Below are 15,939 nucleotides of genomic sequence, written 5' to 3'. Positions count from 1 at the left end.
GGGCGGGCGGTGTTGGACAGTGTTGAGGGGCAGTGTTGGGGTGGGCGGGGGTGTGGAATTGGACTGGGTTGGCGACGGCTGCATTGGGCGAGGTTGGGGCGGGTGGAGGGAATATTGGATAAGGTTGGGGGCAGGCAGGGGGTCGGTGTTGAACGGGGTGGGGGGGTCTTGCGCAATGCTGCTGCTGCCTCATCGCCCAAACAGGGAGCGGACTTAACAGAAAACTCTGAGCCCAGAGGAAAGGTTTTGAATCAATTAACCGAATAATCAATTATCCAAACAAAATAGTGCCTGCCCATCGCGTTCGGATAATCGGGGCTCCTCTGTATTTAGATCCCTGTCCTGATACTTTTGCAGCCACACTTCACGAGCCATAACATCATACAATTTCAATCTGAGCCAGAAGCTCATTTACCTGGTTCTGTATATTGCATGTATTTAAGTGAAACACCACCCCGCCCCACTTCTCAGTTGTCGTTTATCAGCTTCCTGATTATTTCCCTACTCTTTGGATGCAGGTTTGCTCGCTGAGCTGGAAGGTTTGTTTTCAGACGTTTCATCACCATACTAGGTAACATCAGTGAGCCTCCGGATGAAGCGCTAAGGGCATGGCCTGCTTTCTATTTATGTATTTAGGTTTCCTTGGGTTGATGATGTCATTTCCTGTTTTTTTCTCAGTAAAAGCACAGAAAATGACAACTACCCAAGAAAACCTAAACACAAAGAGAAAGCTGGCTACATCACCAGCGCTTCATGCGGAGGTTCACTGAAGATATTACCTGGAATGGTGTCAGTGAGCATCCAGAACATCAACCTGAGCTACAAATCTTCTCAAAACTCCCAACTCTATCACTTGTTCTGGACACCTCAATCTTTCCAAGGCCCTCCACCTCCTTAACTTTTTTTCCCCATAAATTTACCACGCAACTGCACCCAGCCCCTCACTGCTTTTTCTCTAGAATGTAGAAGGGTGATCTGATCGAAGTCTTCAAGATATTAAACAGAAAAAGTCAAAGTATATAAACTATTTCCACTGGTTGGGGACTCTAGAACCAAGAGGCATAGTCTGAGAATAAGGGCCAGTCTATTCAGAAGCAGTGCAATGAAAGAATTCCATATTCAAACACTAGATGTTTGGAACTATCTTCAACACATGGCAGCTGGATCAGTTGCTGGTTTTAAATTTGAGTTTGATTGTTGTTTGTTGAGCAAAGGTATTAAGGAGTATGGAGTTAGGCAACAGATCAGCCATGATCTCAACGAATGGTGGAACAAACTCAAAGAGCTGAATATGCTATCCGTGTTCCTATGTTCTATTGAGTAGTTATTTCTTTTCAAGTGTCACTTGATACAGCAGGACATCATCTCCTCAAGCCTCCAAAAAAAATCACAGGCATTCTGATAGTTCCACTTTCCCACATAGCCTAATAATTCTGCATCTGCTTGCGTATGAAGAATCCATCTACTTAAGCGTTATAGTCATACAGCATGGAAACAGACCCTTTAGTACACCTACAATAAAAATGTTCAAAAGACTGCTTCCACCGCTTGAGGAAGAGTGTCCCAAAGATTCAAGCTAGAGAAAACAAATTTGCCTTAAATGGGCAACTCCTTATTTTAGATCAGTGATCCAAAGATGCAGAGGAACTATCCTTTTCACCTTCATCCTGTCAAGATCACACAGCATTCTATATATTTCAATCAAGTCACCTCTTACTCTTACGAATTCGAGTGAATACAAGCATAGCCTGTCCAATCTTTCCTCCGAATACACCCTCCCAATTCAGATATTAGAGTAGGAAACCTTCTCTGAACTGCCTCCAGTACACCTCCATCCATCCATCATTAAATAAGGAGATTAATACAGTACAAGGTGTTCTCATTATGGTCTCACTACTGCCTTGTAGAGATAAACCATAACCTCCCTGTTTTGTATTTTATCCTGCTTGCAATAACTAACATTCTATTAACTTTCCTAATTACTTGCTGCATATTAAGCTTTCTTAATAGTTTCTTTACAACTTACTTTCCCTACCTATCTTTGTATTCATTAGCAAATTTTGTGACTCTACCTTAGGCCCTTTCATCCAAATAACTTAAACAATTATAAAAGCACAAGATCCCCAGCATTGATCCTTGTGGCAGACCACATTGTCAACTAGAAATTGACCCAATAACACCTTTTTCTTGTTAGCTAGCCAATCTTCTATGCATGGAGAAAGTGAGGACTGCAGATGCTGGAGATCAGAGCTGAAAAATGTGTTGCTGGAAAAGCGCAGCAGGTCAGGCAACATCCAAGGAGCAGGAGAATCGACATTTTGGGCATAAGCCCTAAAGAAGATTCCTGAAGAAGGGCTTATGCCCGAAACGTCAATTCTCCTGCTCCTTGGATGCTGCCTGACCTGCTGCGCTTTTTCAGTAACACATTTTTCAATCTTCTATGCATGCCAATATATTACACCTTGCTTTTAATTTTCCACAAAAAACTTTTATGTAGCATCTTATCAAATTCTCTGGAAATTTTGTAGATCAATTGGTTTCTCTTTACCCACAACATATTACTTCCTGAAAGAACTTCAATAAATTGATTAAACATTATTTTTTCACAAATCCCTACTGACTTACAAAAACTTAAGCTAACTGGCAGTGTCCATACCCAAGTATTTTTTGCCCCAGTCTTTCTGAATACAATATCAGAAGGGAAAGTCTTTTGTAAGCAAAATGTTTAACCTAAATTCTTAAAATTAATTCTTGGTATGTAGGTATTGCTGACTACAGCCACTCCTAGTTATCCATTTGATACAATAAAGAGGCTCAATAGAAGGACAAATCGGGTTTCCTTCCCTAAGGCACATCTTTACAGCAAATGGATGTACATGACAACTGGACAGCTTCACAGTCACTTTCACTGCCAATTTTATATTCCAGATTTTTGTTTTATCTGAATCCAACTTCTGAAACTGCCATTCTGGGATTACCTGTACCATTATCACTTTTAAGATTAATTTTGGCTGAGCTGGAGGTAGTCATACATCTTCCTGCCGCTGGTCACCCAACACATACCCATTCCTGATGGAGGGCTTTTGCCTGAAAGGTCAATTTTCCTGCTCCCCAGATGCTGCCTGACCTGCTGTGCTTTTCCAGCACCCCTCTAATCTTGACTCTGATCTCCATCATCTGCGGTACCCACTTCTGCCTACCCAAAACATATAGCATATACCACCTTACCATGATACCTGGAAGAGCAAAATCAAACAAACCATTTGCTTGCTGGATGGGTTTTGATAATTAGCCATACAAATTGGTATGTAGGTATTGATGACTAGAGCCATCTCTAGTTATCCATTCGATACAACAAAGAAGCTTGATAGAAAGACATAATGGGTTTCCCTTCCCTTAGAGACATCTTTGCAGTAGAAAGGGATAAACCCTTACCATCACTACCCAGTGCTCTAAAATGTGAATAAACATACATGCAAAGGCTTTTTTAAAAAAAAGCCAAGACACGTTCCGCTTTCACGCCGGGATGCGTCTTTATTTCGTTTTGCTCTCAGCAGCCTCCTGGAAAACGGACCTTTAATTCCAGGAGTTTCCCAGGCAACCCAGGACAGTCAGCAAGCCCTATCCAAGACAGTTCAAACTGTCATGCAATGAAAATACGGATTTGGACATGGGTGGGGGAAAAGAGAATCGGGAACTTACTTTCAGCCGGGATCACAGTCCCAGATTCGCCGTTGGCTTCGACTATGAAGCCGGCAGCGAGCAGGACGAAGACGCAGAGCGAAGGAACGGCCATGATCGCCGCGACGGCGGCAGCAGCAGCGACCCTGTTTCAGACGAGGATGGGTGGGGGAAGAAAACCTGCGTTATTTCCAATTACCTATCGAAAAACTGCATTTTTAAAAATTAAATGGCAACGAACCCCTCTCAAAACCGTTCTAAGTATAAAACCTACCGAGAGAAAGATTTCAAATTTAAAACCACTCGACCGTCCCAAACAGCCCCGCCTCGATCTGACCAGGCGAGCAACGGTTGCGTAGGGAAGGGCGGTCATGTATATGATCGACGTGATGTTTAACCAATCGGCGAAGCGGCCCGACAGGGGAGGCGGTTCTCCCTCACGTCAACCATATTGACTGACTGCAGCATTGGCCGTTCTTTCATTGGCGGCTCCCCAACAGGAGTGGGGGAGGGTTTTGGGATGTGGGCGGGGCTGCAGCGTGGTTGTGTTGCGGTTGTAGGAAAAGGGACCCAGCGGCGAGGGGGCGTGACCCTATGGCAAGGAGGCGGAGCCCACAGCAAAGGCTCTCGTCGTCCCGGTTAATGCCCGTCCATTCAAATCTCCTTCTTCAAGATGGCGTCCATGAGGGAGAGCGACACAGGTTTGTGGCTGCACAACAAGCTCGGCTCAGCCGATGAGCTCTGGGCGCCTCCTAGCATCGCTTCGTTGCTCACTAAGGATGTCGTGGACAATATCCGAGTGTGTTTTCACGGTTTATCGTCGGCAGTGAAGCTCAAACTGCTTTTGGGGATCCTGCACCTTCCCAAGCGGACAGTAGACGAGGTGAGGCGCCTTTGCTTCTCTCTCAGTGTGTGTGTGCGCGCGTGTGTCAGGAGCTGGAAGGGAAGCTGAAGAGAGCGCGCCAGGAAGTACATGAAACATAGGGGTCAAAGCACTAAATATAACCGCCCCTTCTCAATGTAAGACGTGTAAAGTTTTTTATATGTATGTGTCCATTGTGAAAAAAAAGCTGATGGATCATCGCCAAAGAGTTTGTTTTTACTGTGATCATAGAAAGGGAAACTGTGCTAAATAAGCTTTTTGGTATGCGTTTAACTTTAAGCAATGAATGTAACAGGTTTTTTTTCAAAAAGTCATCTAACAATAACGGTTCATTGTAGAGATTCCCAACCTATATTGGCAAAGGTTCGTCTTTTCCAAGGACACATTTTATCATCTCTGGAGGAGCTTAGGAAGCAATGTAAAGCGCATAATGTCAAGAATGAACTTGAACATAAAAAGAACATTTAGTACGTCAGCTTTATCTGAGCAGAATGAGCTTGTTTGTTAGTGCACAATTTGTGGAATCTTGGTTTGATTTGGAGTTTCAGCTGCAAATCACTCGCAATATTCAAGAGACTTTCATTCTTTCTGATGTAAGTGAAGAAATTCCAGCTTCATGCTTATGATTTGGAGATGCTGGTGTTGGACTGGGGTGTACAAAATTAATAATCGCACAACACCAAGTTATAATCCAACAGGTTTAATTGGAAGCACTAGCTTTCGGAGTGCTGCTCCTTCATCAGGTGGTTGTGCAGCTTCTTGCTGTTATGTTGAGGAAAGGTAGGCAAGTAATTAATTCAACTACTCTTTGGACAGCACCACATTTTAAATAGATATCCAGAAGTGGTCAAGGAATGCAATTAAAAAATTATGTTTAAGCTGAAGCAACATAAACATCAGTTGTGTAGATTGGTAAGAATTCACAATAGTTAAGAAGAATGGGAGGAGATTTTAACTTATTCATTCTTGGTTTAAGACTGTTATTGACGAGACCAGAATTTGTTGTGCATCCCTAATCACCTTTGAATGGAGTGGTTTGTTAGGCTATTTCAGTGGTCTGTTAAGACCTGATCATGTTCCTATCAATCTGTAGGTGAGATCAGGTGTAAAATAGTAGATTTCCAACCCATGGATATTTATGAATCAGTTGGGTTTTTACGACAATTGATCGTTTCATGATGACCAGTACTATAACTAGCTTTCAACTCTGAAATTTAGCACTTGAATTTAAATCCCACCAGTTTTCAGAGTAGAATATGAACCTGAAATATTAGCCTGGGCCTGGGATTGCAAATTGTGACATTATTAGTACACCACTATCTTCCCTCATTGAAGCATATACAATTATTAAAGAACTTGATTGGGTAGATATTAAGAGGATCTTCCCTTGGATTCTGAGTTTAGAACTGGGGGTTGCATTATGAAGGTAATGGAATGGCTGTTTAGGATTCAAGATGTTTCTTCACACAGGATTGTAATTCCTTGACGCTTTCTACCCCAGAAGGATGTGGTAATGTTGTGAACACTCGAGGATATTAATAGACTTTGTTTTGGGCATGGGAAATTGGGAATTATGAGGATTGGGTGGGAAAGCCACAGCCTTATAGAATGAATGGGAATGCTTGAGCTTATACATAATGAGACAGCTGAGAGACTGTATAACCTATTTCTTATGTCTTGTCTGCAAAAATGTCAACAATTATGCAACTGATTGTGGGATGAGACATGACCTGCCAGCAACTTCCGCTCTACTTGAAAATAATGCCTTTTCAATTAATGCTAACCAAATAAAACTTGCACCAATCGACTGAAACCATCCATTTGCCTTTGTGATGCCATGGGGTGGATCAATTGCTATAGTAAGGGTAGAATTGTATATCTGAAATATGTTACTATGTCTTTTTAGTTGGAACTGTATTGTTAAAAAGGCCTACTGTTTATGTACAGGAACAAGATGTTGGGGCTTTGGGTTGTATTTTAATTTCCTTGGTTTCATACTATTTTTATCAAGAACATTAGCACAAACACGCTGGTTCTATTTTTGTGGTCAGTGTTGAGTAAACAATAATTGCAATTTCCCACAGTCTTGTACTGTTAGATATGATTCTGCCATTGGGCAGTACTTGTCAAACAATCCCAAATGTGCTAACAGTTACACTAAACTTCGATTTAAGGTAATAGTCAAGGTTGTTGCACATACTAGGAAATGTCATGCATTTTATATGTCGTCAGGATCCATTCTTTGGAAACAGAAGGGCTCAAGGTTGCCTTTGAAATGAGTGGCTTGCAAGTCCATTGTGGAGACCAGTTTAAAGTCAACAAACTTGCTGTAGGCCAGACTGGATGAGGATGGCAGATTTCCTTGCTTAAAGCACCTCTGTGAATCAGTTCTTTTTATTAATGACATTCATGCTAGTTGTCACAGTGATTCTAGCTTCCAACTACATAGTTATTACTAGAAATTTAATTCTGCCAACTGCTGTGGTGAGATTTACACCCATGGCCTCAGAAAATTAACCTGGATCTCTGGATTCCTGATACATTGCCATCACTATGACACCATTTCTCCATTAAGATCTGGTCCCCCAGCTAGTATAGGATAACTTATATTGCAGAGATTTCTAATGGATTGGAATATGATTGTCTGGGACTGTTGCAGAGGAGGATTTGGATTCATGGGGGTAATGTACAAACCACTTAATTATTGTATGGATATAGTTATGAATCCTGAGTTTTAATGTATAAGAAATGCCAGTCAGCCCATTTTAATTGATCTAATCGGGTTTCTAATGCATGCCGCTGTTCTCTGTCATTTGCAATATTGTCTAAATTAATCTAGGAATTTTAGTTCCACCACTGTATTTGAAAGTTTATTGTACACGTTGATTATTTATAGCCGAGTGAAAGATTTCATCAGTTCTAAAATTACACTTTTCTGAAATGAGCCTGTTTCCTACTTCTACCACAATTTATTTTTAAGTAGCATTGTATCCTTCATCATTTTTCTAGTGCTCCGTTTCCACAATGAAAGTCTCTTGCATCACCTCTTATATCCACTGTTAAAAATCACACAATACCAGATGATTTTTAACTTTGTACACCCCAGTCCAACACTGGCATCTCCAAATTATATCCACTGTAGTGGAGATTAATTTTTTCAACCTTTGATATTGAAGACATGGTCCAGCTAAATACCAGAATGTTTTATTACCTGTTTTGTTGCATATTTTACTGTTCTGCCTATGTAATTCTATTAACCTTTTAGTTTAAATGATTGCCATGCACTGCTTTGGCATCATGACCATTGAGCATTAGATCTCCTTCATTGCCTTTTTCATCATCACTTGTGGAGTGAATACATAGTCTGTCTAGTACTTTGTCAGACATAAACAAGCAGGTAACACTGTCCTGCTAATTTTTACATCTTATCCTTCTCAAGCTGTGACTTATTAACTCCCCATTTTGAGTTGGCAAAGCTGGATCATAATGTAGGGAAAATGAGAAATTGTCCATTTTCAAAAAAAGAATAAGAATAAAACATTATATAACTGGTGAGCTGTTGCAGAACTCCAAAAATTAGAAAAATCTGCCTGACCTAGTGCATCCATAGCAAAACGTTAGAATACAGGTACAACGAATAATTAAGAAAGCAAATAGAATGTCATCAATAATTGTGAAGGGAATTGAATGTAAAACTAGGGAGGTAATACTTCGATTGTACAGTGTACTGGTGAGACCTGAACTGCGTTTGTAGTATTGCATTCCTCATTTTAAGGTAAGATGTATATATTGGAAGCAATTAAAAAACACAGATAAGCTCAAGGGACAGGTAGCATTGAGGAGGCAGGGAGGGTGTAGAAGGGTTTGGACAGGTTAGAAGAGTGGGCAAAAAAGTGGCAGATTAAGTACAATGTGGGAAAATGTGAGGTCATGCCCTTTGGTAGGAAGAATAAAGGCATGGACTATTTTCTAAATGGAGAGAAAATTCAAAAGTCTGAAGTGCAAAGAGACTTGGGAGTTCTAGTCCAGGTTTCTCTCAAGGTAAACTTGCAGGTTGAATCAGTAGTTCCGAAGCCAAATGCAAAGGTGGCATTTATTTTGAGAGGACTTGAACATAAAAGCAGGGATGTGTTTGAGGCCCTATAAGGCTCTGGTCAGACCACATTTGGAGTATTATGTGCAGTTTTGGGCCCCAATTCACAGAAAGATGTACTAATCCTGGAGTGGGTTCAGAGTATGAGAATGGTCCCAGCAATGAAAAGCTGGAAAGTTTTAGGACTCTGGGTCTATACTCGATGGACTTTAAAAGAATGATGGGAGGATCTAATTGAAACTCAAAGAATACTGAATGGCCTGGACAGAGTGTTTTCATTGGTAAGACATGCTAGGACCCGAGGGCACAGCCTTTGAGTAAAAGGAACACTTTTTTTAGAATGGAGATAAGGAGAGACTTCCTGAGCCAGAGAGTGGTGCATCAATGGAATTCACTGCCACAGAAGGCTGTGGAGGCCAGGTCATTGGGTATATTTGAGACTGAGACTTGATTGTCAAAGGAATGGGGTTGAGAAACTTAGCAGCAGACGGACTGAAAAGTCTAATTTCTCTTCCTATGTCTTATGGCCTTATGGGATGTTCTTCGGACTTGTTGGTGCTGTTTCCACACTGGGGAGTCTATAAATATTATGGCTAACTCAGCTCTAAAAATATTCAATATTTTGGCCTCAACCTCAAGCGCTTTCAGTGGTACAGGCTCACCACTCTCTGGGTAAAGACACTTTTCCTTATCCCCATTTTAAATGGCCTACCCCATATCCTTAAACAGTGACCCCTGATTCTGGACTCCCCAGTTTTATTTCATTCCAGATCATTTCATTTATTCCACTTTGGTTTCCTGACTTTGCCTTCATTTATGTTCAAATTATTTCAACAGTTGTTTTGGGTCCATTTTACTTAATTTTGAAACCCAGTTTAGACCATGAAGATTTCAGATATCAGAAATAGATAATGGTAATTAGTTCAGTTGAGAGAGGCAGATGCAAACTTGCTGACAAACAGAGGTTCATGTCCTCTGTATGGTACTGGGGTTTGAGTCCCCTGGGGTGGGGGTGATGAGGTTAGAGTCCTCTGTGCAGTATTGGGGTTCAAGTCTACTGAATGGGTTTAAGTGAGGTTTGAGTCCTCCCTGCTGTGCTGGGGTTTGAGCTTTCAGTTTAAGTGAGCCCCCGTGAGAAGTAAAGTGAGAAAGGGGTTAAAGTCCCCGAGTGGTGAAATTTAAGGCTCTGCAAGTCTTTGTTCTGGAGGAAAGAGACCCGTGTGGTCCGCTGCAAGGGCTTTCTCTTTTTAGAAGTATCATTTCAGTGAGAGGATCCAAAAAAAAACCAAGAAATGCTGAAATTAAGGTTGTACTAACACTTGTGTTGAAAAAGGAAATTTTGATGTTTAAAAATTTTGGATTGTTAAAATCCTGGTTCAGAAAATCCTTTTGAGCAACTGTTTTGCCTTGCTTGAGTTAGGATCTCAATTCAGTGTGTTTTGTGGGCAATGTAATGGGGCAGATTTTGTTTTTATATTGAATTGTCCAACATTATGTCCTTAAAACAAATTGATCTGTTTGAAATTCTACAATGCCTGTTTTTAAAAAAAAACAGTTGGGTCAATGGTCATGCTTTAGCCAGATGAGAATATTGTATTAAAATATCTTTGCTGTTTTTTTAATGCACAGTGTTCACAAAAAGAAGTGCATTTTGAGTTTGATGTTTTGTTAAGAATTTACAGAATGTTAGAACTTGAGGCTGACCTGTTTTAGTTCTGTTCATTATTGGTAAGACTTCATTGGCCCCTTTCATATTGCAAATTCAAAGAATGTTGATCTCTACCAAAGTTGCCACTATGATTCCGATTGTTTTATTTGGGAAGTTTCATTTGGAGAACATGTTTTAAAATATTCAGCATTTGTTTCCCACGAATGTTTGAGATTTAAATCAGAACTGAAACTGCCTCTTCAATGGCTAAGGCACAGGGAAGATGTTGTTTTCTTGCTGTTCCAGATTTTGGAAATACTTTTCCTGACAGCTTTCACATTAGCCAAGTATTAATTTATTAAAGGAAAATAATTTTTGAATAACCTGAATGAGATACCCGAGGGTTTGATTTTAGGACTGTTGATTGTTGTTTCTCTATGGAGTGATGCATGAGGACAGACTGGATTTTGTTTTCAGATTGGACTTTACTGAAGGAGATTTTGGAGTATTGGCTCGTTACCACTCGACTTGGAGGGGATGGAGTGGTCACTAAAGACTGTGGATTTAAGAACTTTACTAGTGATTTCTTTTCCAGATGGTAGGATCGTTCAAATTCTATTTACTGTAACAGGCGAGTAATTTTTGTTGTTACAATCATTGTATGCTGTGTGTCAATAACTTGCTTAAATACTGGCTATCAGAGTCTCAGAAAAGTTGGTAGTGCTGTCCAGGTGGTAATCATGAAATGACAAAAGGAGGGAATGAGAATTTGTATTGGGTATGAGCAGGTAGGGAAAGATTTAAGTTTTGAGTTTTGTGAAACAAGAGGTTCAGCTGAACATGACTCAGAACAGATAAGAACTTGCAGTTAACAATGGGATGCTGGAGCTTAGGGTAATGGGTTAACAAGGTGGAAAAACATGTATTATGTAGAGCCTTTAACAATGTTGAAAGCATTAAGTATATAGTGTCAGTTTAACAAGATGAAAAGAATTCATTATGTGAAGCCATTTAAGGTTAAGAACATTCATTGTGTAACAGCAGATGGCTTAATCTTTACTGTTGATGTTTGCTGGTTGTAACGGTCATCCAATCAATATGTATGTTACCTTATCCAAATGCTTCTCCCTGTAAAATGACAATATAATTCATTAAGAAACTGCTGTGCCAGAGAAGACTGGGAATCCATATCCCTGTGCACATGGGTGATCATTTTCTCTCTGTCTCCCTCCAGAATAAAGATGGAGGTAAAAGTACTGTCTCTCTGAGCGTTTTGCTTCAACTGAGGAGGGGTGGGAGGAACAGGGCAACAGTTTAGCTTATATCGTTTTAAACTAAATAGTTAAACTAAATAGCAAATAGGACTGAATAGACATGTGCCCAGACAGAAACAAGCATGATGACTTAAACAGCCATCTGGAAAAATGTCTCGCCATCTGTCTGTTAATATAATTGCCAGGTCCCTCATTATGAATGCTTGATTGATCTGTAATGGATCAGCTCAGTATGGTATCTGTTTACAGCAGTAGCCGTTGGAGTGTTAGTTTTGACATCTTTTGAAGTTATTATCTTTTGGGTTTTTTTAATGTCTCTCCACATTTATTTGGACAGGTTTCTGACCTGTGAAATGAGTAAACCTAGTTATTCAGATTATGAATTGCAATGTCTGACACTTTTTCTGAAGATTGTAAGAACAACAGTTTTCTTCAAGACGGATTGTGAATGGGTGTTTTTCTCATGAGCATTCACAGACTTAATATAGTTATGATATGACTCAGCTACAGTGAGTGGAATTCAGGTAGGATCTGTGAATGGAGAAATGGCATTTTCATATTGGGTCATCTGGGGTGGGGAGAGTGGCCTGGAACATTGGTATGGATTTTCACGAGTGAGGCAACAAATCTTGAGCTCAGAGTACAAGAGAACGGAGGTGATGCTGAACATATATATGATACTTGTTAGGCCTCCAACTCATGGGCAATGATATCAGCAGGTTGAAATCTGCACTGCTTGCCATCAGGAGCACGAGTGGTCGAAAGGTGGTGTAGTGGAATCCATTAGACCATAGACCATAAGGTACAGAAGAAGAATTAGTCCATTCAGCCCAGTGTATCTGGTCAGCCATGTGATGATGATTTTGACGTTTCTCAACCCCATTCTTCTGCCTTCACCTTGATCCCCTTCCTATACAAGAATCTATCTATCTCTGTCTTAAATATAGTCAATGACATTGCCACAGAAAGTTTTGAAGGCTATGAGATCTACAGATGCAACACCCTCTGACTGAACGTATTAATTTCCATTCGAAAGGGTTGCGCCTTCACTTTAAGACTGTGCACTTGGGTCCTAGTCTCTCTACTCATGGAGACATCTTTCCACTTGCATTCCACCCAGACTTCAGTTTTGATGAGATTTCTCCCCCCCGTGCTCCCCCCCCAAAGGCAACAGCAGTTTTACTGTTGGTGTCCAGTCTGGGTGGGGGTGCATACAGTGGGTGGTGGCGGATGGGGCGGGCATGGACAGGGTTGGGGAGAGCGGATGGGGGTTGGGGGCGGAGGCTCGCATGCAGTGTGCTGCTGCATAGTCCCCTGAACAGGGAGCAGACTTAGCAAGTGCTTGCTGTGTCAATCCCATTGAACTGACTGGGGGTCGGGGAGGCTTCAGCAATGCTGCAGGTCCCTTACACACAAGTGTATGTAAGCGCTCAGAAACATACCCTGAAACACTGAGAGTGAGCAAGGCAGGCAGAGCGAGGAAAACAGAAACTTCAGAAAACTCCAAGCTCCAGAGGAGAGACATTGAATCAATTAACCGAATAATCAATTATCCGAATGAAATAGTGCCTGCCCGTCTTGTTCGGATAATCGAGGTTTCTCTGTATTTGTTCCATACATGAATTCTTGATGTCTTAAGTGGTTACAGGATGCCACCAGACTCCGCATTTGCCAAACCACTCCCTGAAGACGCAACACCAAGGTGGAAGCACAATGAAGCAGCCCCTGCAGCTGCTGACCGAACCCAGAACATTGTCTCTGACAAAAGCTATCTCTGGAGCTGCAACAACAAGGAGGAAGCGCACTGAGCCAGCTGTCACCACTTCAGATATCTGTCCCAACTCTCAAAGACCAATTGACCATCCAAGTTAACCCGAAGGACCAAGAGATCATTCATTCCACTGCAATTGCACGCATTGCTAAAATATCAGGAAAAGAACAGACCTCAATTCATTGATTGCTCAAGCCATGACCACCATGGCCACAAGGAATGGATCAGATCCACTGCTCAACAATCCCTGCAACCTCTTTCCACCACTAGCCGCAGAATGAAAGAAAAATGAATTTGATTCAAGTTAAATGAAGAAAAATAATATCAAAAAAAGGATGCTGTCGGTCATGTGAAATGGAGCAGATAGGCTGGGAGCCTGAACATTTCCTACCCTGCCGCCTCCTCCATCTTGATGGATTAAATTCCATCTACCATTTCGCTACCCAAGTCTCTAGCCTGTCTGTATCCTCTGGCAATCTTCCTCCCTATCTGCAGCTCCCCGCAATCTTTGGGTCCACCCACAAACTGTCTAATCAGGATACCAGCATTCTGCTCCAAATCACATGTATGTGCGTACATATCACTGATCATTGTGGAGCACCACTGGTCACAGAACTCCAATCTGAAAACCAACCTTCCATCACTATTCTGTGTCTTCTAAGACCAAGTCAGTTCTGTATCCATCTTACCAGCTCACTGTGGAACCCATATGACTTTGTGTTTTTCATCCGCCTGCTGTGAGGGACCTTGTCAAAGGCTATGCTCAAGTAGATATTGTCTATACAAACCACAGTGCTCTAATCAATAATCTTTGTCACTTTCTCAAAGAACTCAGTGAAAACGTGTGGCGCTGGAAAAGCCCAGCAGGTCAGGCAGCATCCAAGGTGCAGGAGAATCTACGTTTGATGCATAAGTGCTTCATCATCAGGAATGGGAATGACATTCCTGAAGAACTTACAACGAAGACGTCAACTGACCTGCTCCTCGAATGCTGCCTGACCTGCTGTGCTTTTCCAGCGCCACACTTTCAACCCTGATCACCAGTATCTGCAGTCCTCACTTCCTCCTAGTCAAAACAAAAAGTGAATCCGATTTGAGACATGACCGTCCCTGCACAAAGACATGTTGCCTATTGCTAATAAGTCCATATTGTTTCATGAGGAAATCCTAACCCTAATAATCTTCTCCAATAATGTCGCTACCACTGACGTAAGTCTCTCAAGACTGTTATTTCCCAGACTAACCTTGTTGCCCTTCCAAAACTGTGCTGTGCTCTCATGTGTTCTTAAACAAAGGAGAAATGTTGACTGTTCTCTAATCCTCTGGGATCTCTACTGTGACTAAAAAGGATACAAAGATTTCATCCAAGGCCACAGCAATTTCCTCACCAGCCTCCCTCAGCATTCTGGGATAAATCCTATCACGTCCTGGGGACCCATCTACTGTAATGCTTCTTAAGAAATCATTAAGGTAGACAAAAGGAGAGCTCCTCCTGTACTCTCCTTCTCTTTTTATCCAATTCAGTATATTCCTTGATATCCGTATTCACAGAATTTGTTTGTCCCATCCTTTGTCTTTATTGCTCTCTTGCTTTCCTCCTTGAATACTGCTAAAAGTATCTACTCCGAGTTCACTTTGGCTAAATCATACCTGCCCTTATTAAAATCAACTTCAGGCCCATCCTTAACCTTTTCCATAATAATCTTGAATCTAACAGACTTATGATCCCTACTTATACTTTAATTAATTCATTTGTGGGATGGGGGTGTTGCTGGCTGGCCAGCCTTTATTGCCCATCTCTGCTTCCCCTTGAGAAGTTGGTGGTGAGCTGCCTGCTTGAACAACTACAGTCCATGTGTTGTGGGTAGACGCACAATGCCTTTAGGGAGGGAATTCCAGGATTTTGACCCAGTGACAGCGAAGGGATGATGATATATTTCCAAGTCAGGATGGTGGCTTGGAGCGGAACTAGCAACTGGTGGGTGTTTCCATGTATCTGCTGCCATTGTCCTTCTAGGTGGAAGTGGTCATAAGTTTGGGAGGTGTTGTCTGAGCATCTTTGGTGAATTTCTGCAATGCATTTTGTAGTTAGTAGCAGCAGGGTGTGCTGAGCATTATGGTGGAGGTGGGAATGTAAATGTAATGCCAATCAAGCATTCTGCTTTATCCTGGATGATGTCAAGCTTCTCAAGTAATGTTGGAGTTGCACTCATCCAGGCAAATGAGGAGTATTCCATCTCAGTCATAGAGAGTCATTAGAGTCATAGAGATGTACAGTATGGAAACAGACCCTTTGGTCCAACCCGTCCACGCTGACCAGACATCCCAACTCAATCTAGTCCCACCTGCCAGCACCCGGCCCATATCCCTCCAAACCCTTCCTATTCATATACCCATCCAAATGCCTCTTAAATGTTGCAATTGTACCAGCCTCCACCACATCCTCTGGCAGCTCATTCCATACACGTACCACCCTCTGCGTGAAAATGTTGCCCCGTAGATCTCTTTTATATCTTTCCCCTCTCACCCTAAACCTATGCCCTCAAGTTCTGGACTCCCCGACCCCAGGGAAAAGACTTTGCCTACTTA

General features: G+C 41.7%; 2 protein-coding genes across 2 annotated transcripts in view; one reads left to right on the top strand and one right to left on the bottom strand.

The window, feature by feature from the left end:
* c1h4orf48 (chromosome 1 C4orf48 homolog) overlaps positions 1-4,039 on the bottom strand; it is a 14,823-nt gene extending 10,784 nt beyond the window's left edge. The window contains exons 1-2 of the mRNA XM_043712889.1: positions 3,956-4,039; positions 3,703-3,827 (exon numbers count right to left, since the gene is read on the bottom strand). Of these exons, the coding sequence (XP_043568824.1) occupies positions 3,703-3,796 (94 nt within the window). The 5' untranslated portion in view covers positions 3,797-3,827; positions 3,956-4,039. The remainder of the gene's footprint in view (positions 1-3,702; positions 3,828-3,955) is intronic.
* A 315-nt stretch (positions 4,040-4,354) lies between these two features.
* Positions 4,355-15,939, top strand: part of nelfa (negative elongation factor complex member A) — a 77,304-nt gene continuing 65,719 nt past the window's right edge. The window contains exon 1 of the mRNA XM_043712769.1: positions 4,355-4,564. Within this exon, the coding sequence (XP_043568704.1) occupies positions 4,355-4,564 (210 nt within the window). The remainder of the gene's footprint in view (positions 4,565-15,939) is intronic.

This window comes from Chiloscyllium plagiosum, chromosome 1 (genome assembly GCF_004010195.1).
Source record: "Chiloscyllium plagiosum isolate BGI_BamShark_2017 chromosome 1, ASM401019v2, whole genome shotgun sequence".
In the NCBI taxonomy this organism is placed as follows: domain Eukaryota; kingdom Metazoa; phylum Chordata; class Chondrichthyes; order Orectolobiformes; family Hemiscylliidae; genus Chiloscyllium; species Chiloscyllium plagiosum.
Note: the sequence above shows the minus strand (reverse complement) of the source record. Positions and strands in the feature narration are given on the sequence as shown.